This window comes from Pygoscelis adeliae, unplaced genomic scaffold, assembly GCF_000699105.1.
Source record: "Pygoscelis adeliae isolate BGI_AS28 unplaced genomic scaffold, ASM69910v1 Scaffold45, whole genome shotgun sequence".
Taxonomy (NCBI): Eukaryota; Metazoa; Chordata; class Aves; order Sphenisciformes; family Spheniscidae; genus Pygoscelis; species Pygoscelis adeliae.
In genome coordinates, this window is record NW_008825114.1 from 6,528,765 (window position 1) to 6,554,486 (window position 25,722).

The 25,722-nt window shown below is 39.1% G+C and overlaps 1 protein-coding gene across 1 annotated transcript in view; it reads right to left on the minus strand.

Moving 5' to 3' along the window:
- The window catches only part of MLLT3 (myeloid/lymphoid or mixed-lineage leukemia (trithorax homolog, Drosophila); translocated to, 3), a 66,215-nt gene that overhangs the window by 31,651 nt on the left and 8,842 nt on the right, over positions 1-25,722 (minus strand). The window contains exons 4-5 of the mRNA XM_009328169.1: positions 14,841-14,960; positions 5,720-6,328 (exon numbers count right to left, since the gene is read on the minus strand). Of these exons, the coding sequence (XP_009326444.1) occupies positions 5,720-6,328; positions 14,841-14,960 (729 nt within the window). The remainder of the gene's footprint in view (positions 1-5,719; positions 6,329-14,840; positions 14,961-25,722) is intronic.

The following is a 25,722-nucleotide window of genomic DNA, read 5'->3' on the forward strand; positions in this document are numbered from 1 at the left end:
TGCATCATTAAAGATCTTAACAGGGTCACAGTTTCACAAAAAAATTAAAACCTAGCTTCCTTTTTTCTCCTGGGTAACTACATGAAAATTCCACATGGAGCTCTGCTTCACTACTGTTATTTCTAACTTTAAATATTAACTGAAAGAGATCTTACTTTGGCTCCCAGACCTGGCAGAAAGCAGGATTTTTCAGCCAACAAGGGCCTGGTGGATTTACAAGATCATGGAGGTTTTCAAAATATTCTTCCACTTTTGTAACAGTCAAATTAATAGATCATGTGCCAGATCCAAAGTGGCATTTTATGGATTACTTTAAGAAGGTACTGATGTTGTAACTTTAAGACTGCTTTAAGATACGCAAGGAGTTAATTAAGTACAAACGCATAGTCTATGTGATTACTACTATATTTTCATCGTTCTGTAATGGACTTCCTGAGAAGGAGTTGGCAATTTTTTCCGAAGGCAAAAGACCCGCTAAAGTACTGTGCTTTTAATAACTGGAACTCGTCACCCCTGAGCTGTCACAATTTTCTGCTCAGTTTGTATTTCCATAGGCTTCGACATGCCAAAAGGCTGCTACTATTACTAATGGCAATGCTACAATTGCAGGGACATATACAGGCAGGAAGGGAAAAAACAGCACACGTCACATGCAAAATAATCACACCAGGAGCAGAAATTCATCCAACAGAGCCATGCGCATTCTCTAAAAAATTCACCAACAAACCACTTTCATGCACGGCAGATATAAAATTTATTTAGATCACTGCAACTGAAGATACACTAAGAATATTTGTTAACACCTGAACACGTATGTATGATCTGCCTTATCTCCTTCATGTGCTTCTGCTGCAGCAGCTTCACTTAGAGCTATGCACCATTTTTTCCTCCCTACCTATCCCAGCAAAACTGGTAATAATCAAACAGATTCAGAGCATCCCTTCTGCAATAGCTCCACAGCTCAGAAGGGGCAGCTCAGCCATGGAAAATGCCTCACCAGATCCAAAACTCTGTATTTCCCCATCTCATACACCAGCTTGCGCCTCACGCAAATATTACAAGAACACCATCATATTTCATGATCAGACAGGCAGCAAAATCAAGAAGGTTAACTCCTAAGTCTTTTTTTTTTTTTATCTTGTTGCTGCACTGTCCCACATAGGAAGCAAACAGATGGAGTTTTCTTTAACTAAAACACCCTGCCATTGAATTTAAAAGCAAAATCTTTGGAGTTTTCAAGTGGACTGTGCTAATATTCCTATGCCTCAACAAAACCGTAGATCTGACATGCTTTGACTCCATACCCTACTTTACATGCTTTATACCAAAGCCAGTAAAATAATTCCTCAGCCTTTACGTGTAATTTCTAACTGAATATACTACATGTCACTCCTGAATAGCTTGCTAGCTCATGACTCTAAAAAGCCCCACACTGTTTTGAACACCAAGTCTATCACTAATGATGAAGTCCAACACACTTTAAATCACAGACGTATTTGAAAAGTGATACTCAACAAAGCATCGTGAAGAGAAATGGGAGGCACACGTTTCGCTGCCAGCAGCTCAAAGTCAACAGAAAAACAGAGCTAAAATAAATACAGCAGTGCACCACACTACAGCTTATGCCAAATAGACTACAGAGGAATGACCGTACGTGGTCTTATTCTTTAAGTCATGCACAGAAAGGCTATTAAACAAGGGCAGAAAGTTTATCACTAAGCAAGGATGTGATTGGCTTTATTTCCCACTGTAATTTTATAAAGACATTTGGAGCTCAAAACAGGGATTGACCGCAGGGCATCAGAGGACAGCATCTGGCTTTCTGAAATGCCCCTGAGGCAACAGTATGTTAACGTGGCTGTGTTATTAAACCTGAATTTTAAGGGACAGCTCAGAGGGCGGATTAGCCATTGGCAGACATGCTCTACTACATGAAAAAGAATCCACCTCTCTCAGAGGGTGCTAAACCTCTACGTCCTCCACTCCATAAAGGCAAAGGCCAGTATTTCAAGTTTGAATGCCCAGAACTAGGTAGAGCATGATGCCAATATTGAGAAGGGTTGAGCTCACCCTGCTTTTCTGTCTGAAATTAAAGCCCATTAATTGAAAGAATACACCCCACCTCAATTCACTGAACAGGGGCTGTAACTGAAGAAATCAGGAGAGCGGCAGCATTGCCTTCCTGTAGCACCTACCCAGTGAAACACCACCTCTGTTTAACGATCTTTGTCAGCTTCCTTTACCATAAGGACTCCTCCGAATGTCATCCTTAATTTAAAAACCAGAACTCATGGACTACCCCTAGCTCTGAAAATAGCCTTCGGTGTGACCAGCAATAGGAAGAAATTTACTTTTGCAGGAAGTTCTACCTTCCGGTGAATACATTTGATAAAAGCAGTACGAGTTCATCTGAACTTGTACTATATGGCTTGTTGGACAAGTTTCCAGAGATAATGCCAGCACTGTTTGCTGATGTCCCACTTCTTTCACTTGCTTCTCACATATTATAGAAGAATGACTTAATGGGCAAAATTCAGAAGCAATTAATATTTGCCAGGGGAAGATTCCTCCAAAACCTCTGAAATAAAGATCTCTACCCTCCCCCGACTTTCTGTTTTTAAAGAAACGCACACAAAAACTACTTGTTTTTGTGCACCTACTGACAAACTGAAGTCTCTGTAAAATATAAAAGCACGACTAAAATAATGCTAGGTGAAGTAATACAACCTTAGCTACAGAGCAGTTGCAGACAGCTCTGTTACATTACACCTTTTATTACAAATTTATCGTGTTTGATATGCATAGTTATGCATATGAGCTAATACCAAGAAAGCGAACAGTCACCATTTTGGGACATGGGTGTTTGAGAATGAGAACATCTATTACTCAATGGAGTGAAGAAAATACTGTCTTCACAAAATTCTTAGCAAAGTTATTCATAATTTTATTACAACAATTCATACAGTATTAGGTTTGCACTATGTCATAAGTGTAACAAACTAGAAAAAATGTACTTGACTCTAAGTTAATATTTTTGTGGTATCCTAACAATTTTCTTTTACGTATTGATTTGTAATCTGATTTGTTATATCTAACCCAAATTTGCTGAGTTGGGTTTTGTGGTTTTGTTTTTTTAAAGCCACTTTAGGAATAAATCCTGGATACTTTACTACCGAATATACTCCTAAATAATGATACATTCTTCGTTATCAATGCTATGATACCCACCACTGTAACTGTACCAGAGTAAGAAATAACATTTGACTGAATTTTGAAGCATATTATTATGCCAGAACATGCCACTGAAGAAGCGTCTTCCCAGATTCAGGCAACTATGTTGGTTAGTATCACGAAGCATTAACAGACCTGAAATAACCGTTCCTGTATAGCAAAAGAGTTACCATATTTTCACTTCTGTTACTCTCTATGCAACACTGCAACTTTTCACTTTTTTTTTTCCCTTATATGATTATATTTATAGGATATACCCTTTATGGATCTAGCCGCAAAATCTACACCTTTTCCTGAAATGCTTAGAAACCCACCAACACATACAAAAAGTTCAAACTATTTTTTCCAACATAGAGAATTATCTCTACTACACTGCTCGGTTGCCTTTCGTTAGGCTCCCTGATTGAAACTAATGAAGTGTAGAAGCAACAACTCTTTGTGAAATTCTGTAGACACTCATTAACCAGGCTGTCCAGCTCTTTCTCCCACAGCACTAACAATGGCGTGAATCCATAGGCACCTTAGGGAATTATTCTGGGTTTTCTAGATACCTTTTCTAAAAATAAGTATATTATTGACTTTCTAAATAGTATCCAGTCACTGACTGGAGCTGTAATCAGCCTGATTTATTAATAAGCACAGTCCCAAAGTGGCAGACATCCTTTTCACGCATACAGATGTGGACCACACTGGCCGTCCCACTGAAGAACTATCTGTTCCATGATCCAGGATGTCTATGTTAAAATACACCAGAGCTCAGAACAGCAGGATCTGCTTCTCTTTGAGCGGACTCCGGTAGTTTACCCTCCCAGTAACAGTGGCTCACAGAACAAGAAAACCCTGAATCTGCCTTTTTGCTTTAGTACAGAATTAAGGAACTCCTTAGGTCCTGCAGGTCATCTGCAGATGGATGACAAACAGCAGTGCAAGTGGATTTGTGTCAACCTATGAAAAACACAAGGGTGTACCCATTATACCATTGGTAACGGGCGAAAGGCTGCAAGACAACAGAGGGAAACACATGTCAACGATTAAAAAGGATCGGTTTTAAGCACCATCCATATCTTTCACGTATCAGTTATCTGCAAGTTCCTACACAGCACACACCTCTGTAGAGCCTGCATTTGTAAAATCCAGTTACATTGCAGTTGCTCCTCTCAATTCTTTTGTCTTTGAAGAAAAATGGAGAACCACTGCTGCCAGTAAAAGCATATGTGCCACTACCTGGCACCTATTTGAATGAGTAGGAAACCTGGAAGCAAGATCTATGCTAATTAGCTGGCTATACTAAGGGTAGGTAGCAAATCTTAAGGGTACAGACATAAACTGAAATAGAAGATTCAGCTTCTTTTGAAGACATTAAAAATTAATTCACACCAAGGCTGACAAGTATGAACATTTTCAGGTTTAAAGACAAATTCATAAGTTCTAAGCCAGAATGAGAATGCCACCCCAACCACAATATCACTAGTACCATGCTGTAAAGCAGAGCCTGTCCTTTTCCATACCTTCTAAATTTTACAGCCTTTGCATGCCCTGAGGGACCAGTCATTAAAAGGTCACTTCAGAAATAAATTACTTTCTCCCTCGTGGCAAGTTTCTGTGAAGCAAAAACGTAAAGTTGACACCTCCCCACAGCAGGGTATTTATTGTCTGTTCCAAAGAGAGCAAGCAGGACTACGATTCTGATGGCAGTAACAGAGGCACACAACAGAAAACAGAAAAATGAGAGAATTGAACAGGCACGGCTGGGAAGACTTCCTCTCTACCATGCACACTACCTCTAGCCATAAGTACAAATAAAGGCAGCAAACAAGCCTTCTCTTCCCACCCCTTTCCTTCTCTACTCATCTCTCTATAAAAGATGCTTCTGAAAACTGAACTCTGCTAGGAGAATTACTAAAATCCTAATCATCAAGAGCAAATGATGCTTGAAACAGACGAACAGGCACGGTAGGCAAATATTTTCACGAAAGCAAATTTCCATAAAAACAAGTTTTTTTTCTTGGGTAAGCCTGTTACTTTAGATAGATTCTCCGCAAAATGGGCATTATTCACAGAACTGCCCTTTTTAGCAGAAAAATAACAAGTAACACTCTGATTTACTGTTACCCTTTCCTGAGTTTACTGAATTCTCTAACACCTGAACACAAAGACTTAGGGTGTAATATACAAGCATTTAAATCAATTTCCTTTTCTCTCACAAGCATCATGAAATTCAAAAGAACAAGACCAAAAGAGTAATATTATTTATAGCCATCGCCCATATGCTCATTCATCATAATGTTGACAGATTTATAAATTGAGTAGACTTGAGTAGGCAATACAATTCAACTAGAACACGCGTAAGTTTGAACAGGCAGCAGCCAACATCCTTCAGTTTGAACAACCTGCCAGAAGACAGGAGAAAGGAAGGGGAAGGACTGGTGCACAGTCCCACAGACTGGGAATACTGAACACATATGAAGCAAAACCAAACACCACTTACTTCAGATTTGGAAGACATGTTTTCCTCCATGTCAGAATCATTGGGATCTACAATATCATCAAACGGTGGCAGAGTAGGCGTCTTCTTCTCCAGTGCATCGTTTTCAATTTTGACTCTCCCCACCTTCAGTTGAGATCTGTCCTTTGTCTGCTTTTTGTCAGCTGAACAAGTAAGAATCAGCGGTGGGGCGCTAGAAAAACTTTTAAATAATGAATCCGAGCTACTTTTTTTTCTTTTCTTTGCAGAAGGTTCATCAGAGTCCAGAACAGAGGGCCTTTTTGTGGGGGTCTTCTTTTCTTGCTGCTGCCCACCTGTTATGGTAAGGATGGGGGTGTTTTCAGATTTTGGCTCCTTGGACATGGGCTTGGGTTCCTTGAAGGCCATCTTAGGAACTATTTTTTCATCTTTTAGTGGTTTGTTTTCTTTGGGTTTCTTAGAGGATTCTTTGGAAGATTTGTTGTGTTCCCTGGAAGGTTCTTTGAAGGCACTTTTATGTTCTTTTGAGTCTTTAGAAGTTTTTTCCTTGTGCTCCTTTGTTAACTTGTGGGTCTTTGAAAAACTGTTACTACTGCTGCTGCTGCTATTTGTGTTCAGAATCCTAGTTGGGTCCTGCAAAAAGGAGATGCAAAATTTTACTTACAAAAAAAAAAAAGGAAAATAACCCTCAAAGCCCCAAAAGACAGACACAATACAGACACAGGATTCATATTAAAAACTTGGAACTGCAGGTTGAAAACCAGAAACTGCAAATACCTATATAAGAACAGATACAAACCCCATCATTTTGGTCAACTTATCTGTTACAAAGTGGTGGAACATGAGCAGTTACCACTGCTTGTCAATATCTGCAAGACAAGTTAGTTTTGATCTTAAGAATTAGACATGCTTTTTGATGAACATGAAGACCGTTTAGGAAATGTTAACCATGACCATTAGTTATCAAGAAAAAACAACATCACAAGGAAAGATCAGGATATGAACCATATACTGTCAACAGAATTACTTCAGGATCAGAGCAAAACATGTGCTCCTGATGACATTTCAGGCAAAGCTTGACTTCTCTACTGTGATCCTCTCTCCAGCTTTTGCCAGATCATTTTGTCATACACAGTAACAACTCAGGGTCCAGCCCGGCTATGGAAGACTTGGTTTGACACACAACATCTCAGCAGTCAATGTCTTTTTATGGAAAACCTCCTTTACTAAAAAAGCTTTCTTCTTTGTATTTATTGCTGCTGTCTCTAAGTATTTAATTGCATTTTTTAAAATTCAACTGTTATAAGTGAGAAGGGTTTCTGAGAGAGTGATGATTCAGAGGTCCTGTAAGATAGGCAAAAGCAGAAAGAGCAGTATCATTCCTCACTCATATATACTTAATTAGGGGTGTCCCAATACACAGTTCTAGAGTCACAGTTTGAATGAAATTCTTAGGTTGAAAGAGAGCATGATGAACAGTACTTACAATAAAGTGTTCTTCCAATATAATTTTTATGCAAAGAAAGCATTATCGGAAATGGGGAACTACTGAAAAGGGTGCTAGTCAGCATAAATATTATAAATGCACTTCTGGGTTTGAGTTTTAATAATTTCGTTGGTTATTCATCCAAGTCCTTCGCAAGCTGCAGACCAAAGTGGTACCCAAAATGCCTCTGTGTAAGATTGGATATGCTTTCATCTGTATAAAATCCACGTACAGATCCCTAGGTCTATTTTATTTTCCAGCAATCCACACTTACCATTCTACAGTGCTAAGAATCTGCTTTTCTTTTTTGACCCTTGTACTGGTTTTGGCTGGGACAGAGTTAATTTTCTTCATAGTAGCTTGTATGGGGCTATGTTTTGGATTTACAATCAAAACCGTGTTGATAGCACACTGACATTTTAGCTATTGCTGAGCAGCATTCATACAGCATCAAGGCCGCCTCTGTTTCTCACACTGCCCTGCCAGCGAGGATGCCGGGGGCGCAGAAGAGGCTGGGAAGGGACACAGCTGGGACAGCGAACCCCAATGGACCAAAGGGATATTCCACACCATATGACGTCACGCTCAGCAATGAAATCTCGGGGGGAGAAGGAGGAAGGAGAGGACATTCGGACTTCGGGCGTTTGTCTTCCCAAGTAACCGTTACGCGTGATGGAGCCCTGCTTTCCTGGAGATGGCTGAACACCTGCCTGCCCATGGGAAGCAGTGAATGAATTCCTTGTTTTGCTTTGCTTGCGCACACGGGTTTTGCTTTACCTTTTAAACTGTCTTTATCTCAACCCACGAGTTTTCTCACTTTTACCCTCCTGATTCTCCCCCATCGCACCAGAGGGGAGTGAGTGAGTGGCTGTGTGGGGCTCAGCTGCCCACCAGGGTTAAAGCACAACAACCCTCTAGTATGTACGTAGATATGGTACGTCTGGCTGTCTAACACTGCTTCAGATTTACAGAACTGCAGAGGGGAAAACATATTTAGTTTTTCTTTCCCCTTACTCAACCACCATTATACCCACAACGTAGATGGGATAGCAGCAGTGCGCTGGAAACTGAAGGACCAAAGCAAGACATGGCCAGCCTCAACCTCCATGGGGGCTGACTAATTTTAAAAATCAGTCAGTAGAACAGCTCTGAAAAAAACCACCCAAGAAAACAAAGCAGAATTAGCCTGTTTAATGAAAGTTGTGTCAACAAGAGGAGAAATTAAGACTGAGAATACCTCCACTTGCGTGCTGCCTGTTGGCAGACAACTGACTACTTATGACTTGTCCAATCGGGATGTGTTAAGCCAGTATTTAATGCTGTAGGACCTGAGCGGTTTACACACATCATATGTGCAAAATGAGCAGTATCTCCCTTCTCCTCTGTAGCAATAGGTGGAAACAATTAACTAAAAGTAATTACTTTGAACTGTTTTTCCCTTCTCATCTTAACTAATTAGTGAAACACTGAACTTTCACACAGTGCTGCAGAAATTATTTAATTGTGCTTTTTGTTCAGATGTTTCTATATGAATCTATATAATATATAGGCATCAACATTAACAATGGGCAGAACCATCATGAACAGTGTTATAATGACATTTGAATGTCTGAACGTAAGGCATTTCCTCATTTCCCAGACCAGTAATTAAAAACAAAAATAAAAAAGCACTAAGCATTCCTTGATATGTTTTACTTCAGTCAAAACTCCTTTCCTGGTGTTTTTTTTTTTAATTAAAAAAAAAGCACCTTATTTTGTTTGATGCAAGACCAGCCTCAAAGGTTGACATATGAACTAATTATTAATGCTTTTATCTCCACATCTTGTTCTACCATGCCAAAGCTGTAAGCGTTGCCATAGGGAGGAATAAAATATGTGCCATTAATAAACTAGATGGAGTTCTTATGTTTCTTATTGGTCTCCTTACCACGTATTTTAAATTGCTCCAAAAGGAGAGACTCATTTTAGTGGTTTTGCAACAGATGAAAGCTGTGAAATAGGTCCTGGGGTACAGTAGTATTAAAACCAATAGGAACTTGAGATCTTTCTTGCTTTTTGGATTTTACACCCAGACTTGTTTCCTCTTTCTACAACATGGAAGCGGATGTTTTCATAGAAATCATAGTACAAGTATATATATGATATAGACATGTATATACACCCCTGCCATGCTCTGAGAGCTACTCTTTCATTAAGACAGCCAACCCATTGCTTTTATATTTGCATTCCTTCTCTAAGTAAAAAAAGACTCTCTTCTTATTTCCTAAGTTTCTGCAATGACCCTAACAGAAGCCAACAATGACAGAGGAAACAGCAAGAGAACATAAAATTTGTAATACAGAAAAAACCCCAAATATATTCACTGGTAAAATATCAAACCTCATGATGAATGTGGAAGGTTGGTGGGGATGAAATGTGGCTAAATATTCACATCATGTACAGCATAAATCTTACTGAAAATCAGAACATACTTTCAATCCATTTTCTTATTTATCAAAAACTAACACTGTGTTTAAATGTTTCTTTTCCTTCTCACCTTAAGAAGTGTTGCAAGAAATAAGGGTGAATGATGTATTTCTGCTAAGAGGGACAAATAAAACTGTCTTTTCTCAAGTTCCTATGTAAAATGGAGATTGTGGGGTTCTGACAGGTAAGATATTTACACACCACAGCTTACATTTGTGTATCCATCAAATATTGAAGTGAATGTTAGACTTTGATACATTGCATAACAAACAACAAAAGAATAATACAGAGGATTATATGCACGTTAAAATACCTGCAGATGTTTTCTTTTCTTAAGCCAAGTAACACCATGTGCCTATAGTACTTCGAGATATATAACCCCTTTCATAGAGCAGTACTAACAGATCTTTAAAAATAAGTATTTTAGAAAGCACAATAAAAATCTAAGTTTTTACCAACAGAGAAAAACTGTGCTACTATGACTGTTGCACTCAACTCCTGCTCAGATTTTGGCTAACACAGCTCATGCTAAGGCCTGATGTATGCTGGGAGCAGCAAGAGCATCATGTAGGCAGGACAGGTGGCCAGAAAGAGCTAAAGGGCCATTATGCAGCCATGATCACCTGCAAATTGCTGTCTCCTGCAGCCATCATTTTTGTCTGGCAGTTTCATCACAATCTGCTAACTTACGGAAATGATATAAACCAAACCTCCAAGCTGGAAGGTATAAAACATGAGCTTACAAAAAAAAACCCCTTTTTGAAGTGGATCCATCAGCAGCTGGACTGCTGAGGCTTTCGTGTTTCCCAGTGTGATACAGGGACGCTCACACCATGACAGGGGAGGAAGGATGAACACTTTCACTGTTGGCTAGGTAACTAATTTTTTTTTTTTTCTCCTAAGTGCATGGATTAAAAATTACAGATTGTAACTTATGAAACCATATGACTTCAGCAGTGAATAAGTGAACTCACATGATAAGACTAGTCTGGGCAAAGGGGACTGAGCCCTGTTCGTCGTGTTTGTTTGTTATATTTCTTAATAAGCTCATGAAATAAAGTTCAAATCACAGAGTATGTTGTCCTGTAAATTTGAGAGATCCAAATGGACCATAACAGCTACTCAACAGGTAACACATTTGCAGATTAAAACACTTCTGTAACTACAAGGCAAAAAATGGTGTTGAACTCTGTATATCTTTCAGGGTCAGATTCTGACTTCACACCACAAACTGTAATTCCCAATTTGGTTGAACATGAGTTTGAATAAGCAGTATCCTCTGGAAATAATTTCAAACCTCTCCAGTTGCTGACAGACATTAGGAACCTAATTAGCAAATGAAGCAATTAGGGGGACAGAGGGGCAGTTCATTACATTTTATGAAGTCATTAAACTGAGCACATTGGCATGGCCTTGCCAGTCTACCGTACTCTGGGTTTAGACTACAAATTTAGGATTAGTAATCATAAAAACATGTATTATTTTCATTTGTAATAAAAAAGCATTTCTTCAAATGTTTTGCCTATAATGTGTCCATCTTAAACCAATGGACTAGAATTAGTCTCAAATATGCCTCCTGCTCTTCAGAGGAAAAGAAGAGGAAGATATCTAAAAGGAATCACTTGCTCAAGGAAATTCAATTTCAGTTGAATACAACTGTGTTTATTATTGAATAAAAACACTAACTGATTGGGGGGGGGACACAACATTTTGAAAGCCTCCACAAATACTGTGGTATTCTTCCACTTGCTAGCTGCATGCAGGAGATGAATTTACCTGCTGCTAGTTCTTCTTACAGATTATTACTGTATTGCATATTTACAAAGCTTTCCACATTTCCGCTTGTCCAGCCCACCAAACCATTATGACCAACAACATCAGGAGTATTAGAAGCAGATGGAGAATTATAAGGCTCACTGGTTCGACAGAGAAAGCAAAAGGGGGGAGCATAAAACCGTATTTATTTTGTTTCTGGTCACACGGGAGTAAGAGCTTTTGGTTGGTTTTTTTTGTAAAGTAAACCTCATTTCACTGCAGCTGACGCTACAGCTCATTCCAAAAGACAATCATCTCAACAAAACTAATCAAGCTGTTTCACTGTACTCTATGTGTGTAGTATTTACATAACACAAACAGGCACAGTAATACAACTGATATAAAAGCAACACAAGTATTTGTAGCTAGTCTGCAGCTATTTTCATATTCTGAAAAAATGCATAAAGTAAGGTTTCATGCATTTCTGCCTGTCCTCTGTATTTCCAAGACTAAAGCTTTGTTTTAGAATCACAATTGTGGGGGTCACTAATACATCTCCATTACATTAAACACAAAATCATGGAATTTCAGAAATACAAACATCTATATTTTTAATACATATTTCAGAAGAGGATGTGAGAGAAAGCAAATTGACAAGTTCTCTCACTTCATACTGTATTGTATTTTTTTATAAGCGAATGCTAAACCAACAATACCACTTCGTTGCACCGGTTTTACTGTCTTGACTGCAATTCTCTCAGAAAGTCTATGTGGTGCTTTGTAATGGCAAACAGGTAAGCAAATATTCTTAGGTTCTGGTTTTCCATACTCAAGAGTTTACAACTGACCTCAAAGTTTACTTTGATACTCACAGACACAAAACAAACCAAAACCAAGACAAGCACAATCAATGGGCTATTGCTGCAGCAGAAAAATCCCCAAATCATCCAGTACAGACACCTGGAGTACACACATCCACTGTCTGGGTAAAGACAACTTACACCCAAGAACTACCAAGACCTTTATACAGCTCCTATTCTAGAGGCATATCTAAATGAAATTTGGATATTGAAGTTGTTCCATCACTAGGGTTATTCCAAATTACAAAAACAAAAATCTATTTACACATTGGCTGGAACTCTCCTGCCCCCCAACCAAAACAAAAACCCTAAAGACAAAAATCCAAGGGTTCTCAGCTCCCAGGATTTATAACAAAAAACCCAATTTTTTTTGTTACACTAAAACCAGGGTTACTTCGTGTTTCCACTTCTCAAAAACAGCTGATGATCCTTAGAAAGGCAGACATTCACAAGTATTCCTTTATGAGATACAAGAACAGTTGCTCATTAATGTGTTTTAAGTTGAACAACAGGAGACAAAGATTGCTGGGGGAGGGGAAAAATTAAATATTCACACCAACTGGCAAGAAACAGTGTATTGATATAACATCTCTTCCCACTATTAAAAACTCCAGTGAACAGCATCCAAGGTTGAAAAAAGAATGATATCAAATAGACTGCATTGCTGCTGAACATCCCTATTTTGAAACAAAATAGTTTAAAAACATTCCTGGGTAACAATTTTACAGATATTGAATACACTCCTGAGATGTGATGCACATCTAACCTCCTACTGACTCCTGTAACTTCCTACTATGGGTCAAACTCATTGAAGGTGGTTGGGTTGCTTCAGCAAAAATGAAAGATTTCAAACATTCATTTATAAGGACGAGTGCAGCAAACATGCAACACTCCCTTCACCCTGCTTCACCCCAACCACACTTCACACTTGTCAGGTTTCTACACCAGACAAAAGTTCATCGTCCGAATACAGTTCAGAAAATTACATCCCACGTTAGCATTTGCTTATGAAAGAATTTACGCTGGAGATTCAAGACTTACCATGGTCTACAGTTACTAGATGAAGCATTAGTGTAGGACTTGGTATCATGTCTGTACTTCCCTGAAGTCCTTCTGCAGGTGTTTGGGTTGCTTACTTAGGTCAAGCCTCAGTATGCCTGCTTTGGCATGCAATGTAAGACATGAGTGAATCAACATTACAGCCAAATCTGAAGAAGTGATTGGAAACTTGAACGCTAGAGAGCTATCCAACCTCACAAGAACCCTAATACAGATCGTAAAGTGTGAAAGTAACTCATTTGCAGTATCCCAGTAGATGGAGACGCATCCTAGTCTAAGCAGTCAGTTATCTTCAGCACCTTGCATCGCTTTGGTGTAGCCAGGTGCCTTCCTTTTAGGCATTAAGCAGTCATTTTAGCTTACCAAAGTAAGCACCTTCACTCTAATCCTCAGATTCAGTCTACCTCAGCTCCTCATTAGGAAAATAAAAATAATCACACATCCATATATCCTTTAAATGTCACAAGAAGACCTGCATTAGAGATTGTGAGGCACTCAGGTGCAATGCAAACCAGGCAGGAACATGTCAAAGAACTTTTTGTCCCCCCTTCTATATATCCTTACTGTTGTGATACATTCTTATCAATGGACACACTTAGGCATACCCATAGCTCATTACCTGACAGTTCTTTCAAGATACAAGATTTGGCACAGCTACAGAACATGAAAGTTATTGATAAAAATGTGTATTGCCCCTTGCAGTATGTGCACTGCAAAATTGAAGTAACATATTTCAAATTGACAAGATGCTAAGAAAGAAAAATCAAAACCCAAACTATTTAACAGAACGGAGAAAAGGCATATAAGTTAATTCATTTATGAAGCAAGCCAATGTGTTGCATTTCTTGTGTGAATAAATAACAAGATGCTCTTTATTCTCCCAGATCATTAATTCATTTTGTCAAACTGAAGAAATTATCTGCTGTTTCGGAAATGTCCATTTTTATTACTGAAAAGGTTCATTGGACTACACCTTTTTACCATGTTCTACGCTGGGATTCAATTTGATGTCCTAGAGACTGATGACACATTGCTATCTTTGAAACACCTAGTAAAGAAGTAACCCCTAAAATTTAAACAAAATTAAAAATCCTAAAGAACACAACTTCAAGTTTCACTCTACCCAATTCTTATCTTATTATTCAAAAACACTTAATAAATGAAACAATCGTTATAGTATTTTCTCATATTATTTACATTTCTGTATATATCACTTCCATCACCAGAATCCCCTAATACTACAACAGACTATTAGAATTCTTTCTGGAAAAGGAGGAAAACAATTGTGTGTGTACAAAAACCAGAAAAGCAGTTCATTGGCACCTGTTCTCACAACCATCCTTGTTCTGCATTATTTTCATGTGGTGAACAGTAAGTTCACAACAAAGAAATGTCAAGACCTATTATCACTGGACTATGTCATGAGATTGCAAAAATACCTAGAAATATTTTTTTTCCTCAAGTTAATTCCCAGGGAAAGCACCACTGGCTCAAAGTATTTCTAGCAAATAAGTCTCACCTTTGGCCCATGAGATGATTTCTTCTTCACTTCAGAAAAAGACAGGGAGTTACTGGGAAGGTTGGGGAGATGAAGGCTCTGTCCTGAAGAGAACGATGTGGCATCTGACATTACCATGATCTGTTATAAGTGGGAAAGGATGTCAGTCAAACATTACCAACAGAGATAGAAAGAGTCTCACCTGCCTAAGGAACTAGCAAATCACATTGGTAGGAGAATAAAACTTCTCCAATGAACAGTATCCATGTTTCTTCTCAACAGGGGATGGGTTAATGAAACCACACTGCCATCCTCTATTTAATGAGCAAATCACATCTTTCAATTTCCATGCAAATACAATGCAAGCCCCTCAGAAAATGGCATAACTTGTTCTATTATGACTGCTTACATGCCATTGCACCTGAGTTCTGAGCACTCTCTCTCTCATCCTGAGCAATGTCTAGTACACTTGAAAGTTCATCCTACCTGCAGTAAAATGTTCTGTAGGCTGCTGACATCCCATAAATATGTATGTGAAGCAGTCTTTGCTTTCAACTAGAGCGATGTGAAGGAAGACTGTAATGGGTATAGGTGGCAAGGTTTGGGTGGCAGGGGTGGCCTCTGCAAGGAGGGGCCAGGGACTCCCCCATGCCAGGCACAGCTGGATCCAGCCAGCTCCAGCGGACCCGCTGCAGGACATGTCTGAGCCCCTCAGGCAAGACAGTGGCACCTCACGGAAAACAGGCTTAAGAAAGGGCAAAACACTGCACAGGCAGAGGAGGTGAGGAAAAAAAAAGTCTGAGAAACTGCAGTGTGAAAACCAAGGTCAAAGAAGGAGGGGAAGAGGTGCTCCCGGCACTGGAAAAGGTATTTCCCTGCAGCTCATGGAAAGCCCATGCTGGAGCAGTTCTTGAAGGACTGCAGCCCACAAAGAGGCCCTGTGCTGGAGCAGGGGGAAAGTGTGAGGAGGGGGGAGTGGCAGAGAGGAGCTGTTATATTATACCCACCACAAAGATACACTGCAAAAACAGCCTGACGTTTTAATGTGAAAGCAGTACAGCTCTAACTTCAGCTTCTAACTTTAAGCTTCTGCTTTATCTCAAGTACAGTAAACTGGGTGGCTGGTGAGCAAGCAGCATTTTTGCTATAACAAGAATCTAGCTCCCTTTCATGATTTTCAGGACTCGTAAGTACAAATAGATCATTTCCAGAGACCACAGATAAATCAGCCATCACAGAACAGTTACCAGACACGTAAAGATTCATGCCTTCCCCCTGAGAGAAACTCAGCTAGCTCCTGTCTTCTGCTCCAGTGCTGCTGTGCCTGGCTTCCTAGCACAGCTATTCATTTATCTGTTGTTTCAAAACCCTAAATGCCAGAGACAGCTTACCTGCTGTCTGACAAGCCCTGCAAAGCTGGAAAGAAGTTGCAGAGCTCTGCACCTACAAGGAAACATCTCTCTCCTTCCACAGATTCCCATGCACGAAGTCACACTTGGTTTTGTGGATGTCCTGTGTGGTCACCCTTGCCACTTCGCATGACCAAAACATCCTCTGATGTTGCAGATGGGCAGAGACTGACCCATCACGTGCCTCATGCACATTACATTGAAGGAGGAATGCAAAATTGGGAATGAATCTTGTTGCAGACAACTTTGTTCAAAAGATCATGTGGTAGCCTGGAGAATATTAAGGGACATGTCTAGGTAATAAAGATTACTTTTTATTGGCCTGTAAGTTGAGCACTACCTTTCAACACTGCTGCTAGAATCCAAAGATGGAGGAAGAAGGCAATCAAGTTGTTCTTCTTTATGAACATAAGTTCATGTTTAAAAAAAAACAATCTTTAAAAGTTATTTATGTATTCAAACATTTTGTGAAGTAAGATTCCACACAGGGCATGTAATATATTTCCTCCCCAATTCCTCATTTGCATTTCTCAGACACCTAAACCAGAGCCTGCCAGGAGCCAGAACTCTCAAAAGTCAGCTGGGCAAAAGCAATGGTGTCCTTCTTTTAATCGTGGTAATGTCAACAGCAATTAGCTATTGTGAATCACAATAAATTATTTCATTTAGCCTGACAAATACTTTTTAACCCTAACTTGCCAAGGGTTTTTGCTGATTTCAACCCAGCTGAATGCAAGAGAAGGCGCAAGCTAACAAAGAACAATCAGCAACAAGGACAAGGAAAATCTGTAGCCACATGTACATACCATAAGCTTGTGCAACAGATAGAGAAAATGCATGTGTCTATCATTATTTCTCTCACAGATTAAGTCAAATGGGTGGTTAAATAAGACTGTTCTCCTTTAAATTAAACTCAATGCAATGTTTTAAACCACAAACTTCATAGAAATTACTAGTTCCATTAAAATCAAATCATCTTTCAGAAAAAGTAGACATAAGGTTTCCCATTAATTATGGAGTTTAAGCAGGTATTTTATTAACACAAAGTACGTTTTTTCATACACTCATACAACAGAAAGACGCATATCCACATGGAAGAGAAATATCGTCAGGAGGATCAGGGTTTGCCCTACCTTGAAATTAAAAGTGAAGAAATAAAAAATTCTGCCAAGGATTCTTTCTCCTAGGGTTGGAAGCTGCCATTTTTCCCCTGAAGCATAAAAGTCTGACTCACTGAAATAAACTGAGGTTCAACCACTGCATAAATTTTCTTATTAAAATTCAGAAACATTCCAGTTTAGAAATATTCATATATTCATCATTATACACAGACATTCTTAGAAAACTGACATTTTAAAAAAGTGTATGGACTTCTGAGATATCTCAGTTTCTGGGCAAGTATTTGGACCATTAACAGTCTGAGTATTACAGACTGTGTGTTTAGAAACAGGATGCCTGTCTATAGAAAGATCTACAGGGCCAGGACGAACAGCATTTGTACCATCTGAGGTCTGGCAGATTTGGCAAATCTAGTTCCACACAGAGAGAAAATAAATCCCGTACAGTTTTTAAAAGACAAAACCTGGACATTCCAAATTGTGAGTGCTAAAAATTTCAGTGTATTGAATCCTGCAGCCTGTTATTTCATTATAAGCCCTATAAAAAAGGCAATTGTAGATGCAAAATGTGATTAACAACATATGCAGTAAGACAGAACTTCAGACTACAGACTTCACTGTCTGTAAAGATGACAAAAGACCAAGAAAATCTCATGTAAAATTAACTTTTTGGCCCCTATGATAAAAAACAACTTGTCTTCCAAACTGATCTCGTCAGAAAAAGGGTATGGTCCTCATTAACATCTCCTATATCAGGAAAAAAAAAAAAATCACTTGCCTTCTCCTCCCTCTCAAAGAATAAAGTTAATATTAAGTAACTCTTCCAAAATGTTTGTTTTCTCTGCCAAGATTATCTATGTAAAAAGCCCCTACATTACAAACACTTTTTGGAATTGAGATGCATTTCCCTTTTGCCTAAATTTAGGAAAGAGATAGCTATACATCCAGTTTAAGTACTACTACTGAGAGCGCTCAGCTGACAGAGTTATAGCAACTTCTGCAGTTGGTTAACTGCCCTTTGTCCTCCCATTAGTCAAACACAGAAACACACAGCCTGGCAGATGTACTTCAGCCAGCTTTCAGAGCAAGTCCCTGCTTTTACATTGCCACTATCACACTGGCAGCATATACTGCTTATGTGTGTATATGTATACAGCTGTATTAAGTCAAGGCTACACAAAAGCAGCAAAAGGTGGGAATGAGCATATCACAGCAAGCCACTAATTCTGCAGCAAGAACGCAAACTCTTCAAGAGCACAGCAAGAGTTCTCCGGTACAGCCAAAAAAAATCTGGACGTTAGTAAAATGTTCTTCACTGAGAGGGTGGTCAGTCACTGGAACAGGCTCCCCAGGGAAGTGGTCACAGCACCAAGCCTGTCAGAGTTCAAGGAGTGTCTGGATGACGCTCTTAGTCATATGGTTTAGTTTCAGGTAGTCCTGTGAGGAGCAGGGAGTTGGACTCGATGATCCTTATGGGTCCCTTTCAACTTGAGACATTCTATGATTCTATGTATCCATGTTGGGTTTTTTGTTATGTTTAAAATGCAGTTAAAAAAGTATATTTTAACTTTTACCTGTTGGCTAGAACTTGATAATCCTCATGAACTGAAATTCTTTGCACCCATAGGAAGCAGCTAATATTACATGATGTGAACGACAACAAGAAATGCTTCTAAAAACAAGCCGTAAAAGGAAGGCTAAAGAAAGTGTGGGCCCACTGCTCAATGGGGCAAGAGACCTCATGACAAAGAACTTGGCTTATGTACTCAATGTTCTTTTAGCCTCTGTTTTCACTAATAAGATCTTGTTTCCTCAGGCCTCCAAGGTACCCAAGCATCCACACAGTCTGTGGTGGTGAGTCAGTGCCCACAAGAAAGGAGGATTGAGTTAGGGAGCACTTCATCCACAGGGACACTCAGGTTCATGAGGCCAGACCAAACGCAAGCAGGGGTACTGAGGAGCTGGTCAGTACCGTTGCAGGGCAGCTCTCTATCATCTTCAAAAGATTGTGGTGATCAGGGAAGGTTCCTGATGACTAAAGGAAGGCAAACATCACAATCATCTTCAAGAAGGAAGATCCAAGGAACTAGAATCCCATCAGTCTCACTTCAGTCCCTGGGAAGAAGATGGAGAAAATCATCCTGGAAGCCACTTCCAGCCACTGGAGGGACAAGAATGTGACTGAGAGCAGTCAGCATAGATTTACTAAGAACAATCCTGCCCAACTTACAGCCAGATCTATGAGATATGGACTGGATAAATAGATGATGAGATGGGTGGAGAATTATCTAGACTGCTGGACCCAAATGGTTCTCTTCAGCTGTGTGAGGTCCAGCTAGAGGCTAGTGACTACTGGTGTCCCTCCAGGATCAACACTTAGTCCAAAACTGTTTAATGTCTTGATTAATGATTCAGCAAGATTGAGTGACTCTCAGCAAGTTCACAGATGATATACAGATAACTATTTTTCAGAGATACCCTGTGCTGTCCAGGAGAAGCTCCACCATACAAACATGACTGTTGGGTTAGAAGATGTTCCAGGAACACAAGAAAAAAGGTTCAATGAGCTGTTCCATAAGGCATACAGAAACTCAGCCAGCAGGTGAGGTGAACTCCCAAGAAAGCCAGGCTGCAATCAAGACAGAGAGATGATGCCGACATGGCAGAGGATGCCAGTCAAGACAAAGAGAAAAAAGACCAATAGCAGCACTGATTAATGGAATAACTGCTTGATGTCAGTGACTGGAAAGAAACAGAAGAAAAAGCAGATGCCAACTGATGTTTTTCCTTGTCCTGCTCCAAAGCCCATCTGTTCCAGTGACACCAAAGACTGCAGTTAATGGAGAGTTTTGGGATGAGATTTATTTTAATAATGGGCGTCAGAGATGGAAGGAACCACACTCCATCTCACTTTCTCTGTGAAAGGAAAACTGGAGCATCAGTGTGGGCAGCTACTTAACACACAACACTAAACTTGGACAAGAGAAAATTACCTTTCTTAGTTTTGCTTTCTTCTAGTTTATACTGTAATTGGGAGGTTTCTTACACCACCGCTAATAAGCCATTCAATACAAGTTTTAGCTCAACATAGAGAAGAGATGCTAACATCAAAGTAAGGTTCAACAAGATTTCATCCTAATAACATATCTAAGAAAAATTTATGAAAACATATCAGAGCACACAAATATCACAGGAATATCATGTTGGTATTATCTACGATGGTAAACAACTACCACAGAGCAAAAGAACAAATGTACATAAGCTATCTTTTACTTTCATTGCTGTCATAGACAGATGTATAAGACAGCTTCACCCTGCCCCAACACTTTTCTTGCCAGTCCACCCCTAGAGAAAGATTCTTCTCCTTTTGTCATTTGTGCCAATGAAGCATTACACATACAAGCATTCAAATTGATCTGCTGGTAGTGGTATCTTGTCTCTAGTTCACCAAACATCCACTTCGCTAGCCTGCAGCTATTGAGCTTGTATTTGAAACCTTTGTCTACCAGTTGCTTTAAATAAAGGACAGCTTCCTGGGAAAGGGCAAAGGAAAAGTTATTTTTCCCAAAAAGACAGTGGATAGAGGAAATCCATTGGTATTCACATTATCGCATAGGAATGGTCCTACCTGATTGATCAACCTGAATTGACCAGTCTCCATAATACCTGAACTGCAGGCACCTTCTAAGGGCATTCCAATTTGCTACTCAAGACAACTGAGTGCTGTGGAATGAAAAACTGCCATATATTTATTTTATGTAGATCCATGCACTGCTGAACAAAGGAAGGGATCGGGAACAACAACTGTGCACCACCAATTATCTTAATATAATCGGGAACCCTTTTCCACTATCCCTTTTCCAGGAATTCGGGAAAAGTTATGAAATTGTAACACCTGTACATAAACCTACTAACAACTGATTCAGAAATCTCCTTACAAAATATCGACCTGTCAAAGACAACACTTATCTACCAACACAAGGTTGGCAGCTTGGAGTACCCAGGTACCCAACAAGAACCACCCACTTTCAAAACACAAAACTTTGTTTTTCACATCCCAGTACAGAAAGCGTGAGGAAAAGCCCCAAAATGTTCCATGGAAGATGGTCTTCTCTTATTGCCAATTTCTACAAATGCACATCGTGCCACCCATGATGCATAGGAGTCATAGATCTACCACCCCACATAGATACTTACACAGTTAGAAACTACACGAGCTGACACAGTTGCTCCAGAACACCACAATCCCCTTATTAAGGCACATTATAGCTTCTGCAGGGGAATGAACCGCTAGCAAAAAGCTGTTGCCTGTCTCCTAGTTGTCCATTTTCCTGAATGAAAGGAGGCCATCAACAAAGCTGGAACAATCTTGCTTCAAACAGATCCACACCAAGCTACATGTAGTTTCATTTACTGAGCTGGTAATCTAAGAACACCATACAGCAGCCTCAGAACAGGTTGGTGAGCTTCCCCACAACGTGCTGCAGAAAAATTCAAACAGTATTTTCAGCAAGAGCTATGAGATATCTGTTAGAATTCTGGGAAAAATGAACCATTACTGCAATGTTTCTGCAGCCCTGCAGATGAATTATATTCCATTGTGCATCAGTAGCAAACAAACGGACTTCTTGGTGTGGTCCTGGGCTCCCACACCCCATGTTGTTTTACAGTGAAGAACAAGTTCATTCACCACTGAAAGCACTAAGAGTAACAATAAAAATCCAGTTGTCCTGAACAACTATTATTCCTATTTAAACCAAAAACCTCACAAGGGAATAGAAAACCTTTTAGAATTCTTTCAAGTTATTTGCTTGAAAGTAATGTATAGTTTAAGAAAATACAATTACTTCATTACGAAAAGCACAAGATTAAAGATAATCCCTTCCCTAGAGCAGTATTATACCTAAGGTTCGTTCTGGGTAGAAGCCAACTATTCCAACTGACACAGAAAAATTGCAAGGAAAGAGGGAGGATAGAGAAAAGAGGGAAATCCTCATGATTTCATCTTCATTACATGGATTAGAAACATAGGTTTTAGAACAGGCATTATGCAGGCATCTCAAGTGACTGAAAAGACATTTCTCAACTGTTTAACAGTAAAAAACCCAAAGATTTGAAAAAAACTCAAACAACAGAATGCAGTGTTATTTCGCAAAACCTGAATTTTTACCTTGGTATTATTTTCTAAAAACTGCATGCCTCTCAGAATGATTCTTCCTCTCTCTTGACCCATTAACAGATCAGCTGTCTTCAAGGAAAGAGTTACCTTTCTACAGAAGCAGAGCTACTTGTATTTCCAAATTAATTTTATAGAAAGCAGACAAAAAGGACACCTCTGTTGCTAAAAAGAATCATTACTACTCTAAAAATGACCTATTCCTTGCATCCTCTAAATCTGAAACCTCAAATTGTATTGTTAATAGCCACGTATTTTATATACGAATTTTACTACTTTGTCCATGGTGGTAACTGCTCTCTAACCTACAAGGCTTTTCCTTTTATGAAAGAAAATTCAACTATTAAATGCTGTCTGTGTACTCCTGGATTAAACAACTAATTTTGAGTCTCCTTCCAAAAAAGTGGGAGCATTACACAGCACAAACATTTTTATTTACGTATTTGCAGCTATAGGAAAGAGGGCTGTCTTAACATGGACTGAAAATATTTTCACTACTTTCTCCTGCAAGAATCAAAATGAAGTTATTCATAATATCATACTCAAACAAGTGATGCCTGAACAAGTCTATGTTTCCAGAAACAAAATTCAATTTAACTGTTAGGTAGATGTCATTCAGCATCTTCAAAATGAATTTATTTCTACTGGATCAATAAGCAGATTAGGTGTACCTTTCAATTTTTTCTTGAAATGGAAAAATGTGGAAGCCAAAAAAGCAACAGAACCAGCACTACTGACAACACAAAATACATCAGTGGAGTCAGACCCTGTTTATAAATGGTTTTAGTGGGATTCAACATTCAAAAATCTATTTCAGGTTTGAAGATTATTTTTTAATGACTAAATTTCGCAGTGTCATCCCTCTTCCCATATCCATACACAGGAATCACAGCACTGCCTCTTTTCCCTCAGGCTCTTTCATGTTTAGAGGCTGAAACTAACCAGAAAAGGTAACTGACAAACCTAGGAAGGAATGACCACACAAGGATCAATGCTTACTGGTGTTTACTTGATGAAAACTTCAATCCTACTGTATCTACTCATGCATAATTTCATGCTGGTCTAGAGGATGAGCTCTGTGGGAGACTACATGTATATAGTTCTGTGATTACCAGTAGCTTGACGATTTGCTTGGTAAGAAATGGATTAACATTTATAACATGTATACAAATGTCATCATTTGTATACTGGGTGTCTTTGGGGATTTCAAGGAACAGGTTGGATTATGGTATATGCTACTAATTCACATGAGTCATATCTGTGTATGTTAGCTTCACATCGTTAGGCACTACACTAAGTAAATGGTGCAAAAAATTCTCAGTGGCATCATTTCCACAGCAAACTTTTAGAAAATAAATGTCATTTAGAACATATATGCAAAGAGATGGAACATAAACAATTACACTGACTGGCTTGACTGAATTTGCCCAGCGTACTCTTGAAAAAGATTTTATTTTCTCTGTAAACATTTCTTTTTACATTTATGAGAACAAAGGTCAATTGAAAGTAGGTAAATGGTAGAGATGGACTTGAGCATAACTAAATCTTTTCAGGGGTGGGGGGAAGTTCACTGTAGAAAATATATTTCTGAAGGTGGAAAACTTTGACAAAGAACTTTGCAAATTGGATACAGCCTTTGTAAGATTGAACCAAAGGTTCCTATTTACCTTCCTGACTACAGAAATACAATCGCTGCAGCCAAATCAAATCCTTCTTCTTGGAAGGGCTGAAAAAATATTCTCAGACCGGAAAAGGAATCAGCAAGTTGGTGACCTCCTACTAATGATGACTGACTGCACATTTATGCTTCGATCTTGCTGATATAAAATAAAATACTAAGATAGACATATTCCACAGAGTTAATCTACATAAGGGCGCCACTCTAAATGTCCTGTTTGCCTTAACTGAAGTGGCCACAGTGACACTGGAAATATGTGCTACAGTTGTGTTCTCACTTGTTTAATTACTCAGGATATCCGAACATTACTCTTATTCTCTGCCAGTGAACTGTGGATAACCAGTCAGAGCTTTGGGCACATGAAGGAGATGCATATGGGTAACCATGAGAATGCACTAGCAGACTGCTAGCACTTCATTTGAAAACAAAACAAACAAACAAAAAGGTTCTTAGCCTAAAAGACAAAAGAACATTGGCTGTAGCAAGTATCCCTGACTAGTTTGCATTTGGGATGCCACAAGATGTATGAGTGAGGGAAAAGGGGCGCTGTGAGCATCCAAGCAATAACTCAAGGAATCTGCAGCAAGAGACAGACACACAGACAAGACTATACTGAATATGGCAGCATGCAGGTGCCAGGTGAGCCTGCACTTTTCCCTTCAGAAGGACGTACTATTTGTAATAGACATATGTTTATGCAAGTGAGAAAAAGAATCATGTTTAGTAGTGTACATCAGTGGAACAACACGCCCGATGACTTCTGCCTGGAGAAAAACTAATGAGAGATCTGAGTTTTGAGGTGCACAGAAATCAAGTGAATTACACCATTATTTAAAAGCATGTAAGCAAAAGTCCACCATCTTAGAGTGCTTTTCTTAAAGCTACCACTCTGCGCTTTACATTAATATGGTATCTCATTCATTTTGAAGGACATGAACTTCATTTTGCCTGACTTCTTGCCTGTCAAGGAAATTCAGTGATTTGTTACTTTTACTTTTTCTTGAAGACAGCCAGAAGTATTATTTCTTTTGACTTATAAGTAAGTGCAAAACCCATCTCGTACTTTATTATCCTGTAAATGCTTTTCTCAGCCTAAAGCATGGAAGTTACAAGTGAAGTTAATGGTTCGTGAATTCATTCAGTTGTCTACTCTACTTATACTTGGAAGTGAGCGCCAGCTTTCCAGGGCTTCTACAATAGTAAAAGAAAAGCCTGTGTACAACATTTCATAAAAGTGTAACGGGCTTTTCAGTGCTGGGAGATGTAAGCCGTTCACAGAGACTTTTAGTAACAAGACAGACAGAATGCTATTACATCATCTCTGCCAAGTTGATCAGAAACTCCTAGGTCAGAAAGCCTATAAAGGGAAGCACAAAACACCGATAGCTTCAAAAAAAGAGACCCATTTCTTGGAGGAAAATTGGGAAAATGGAGGAAAAAAAAGCAAAAAAAAGCCAGCAGTTTGTAGCCTCCAAGACAAAAGGCAACGACACAAAGTGTTTTAAAAATGACTATGCTGATA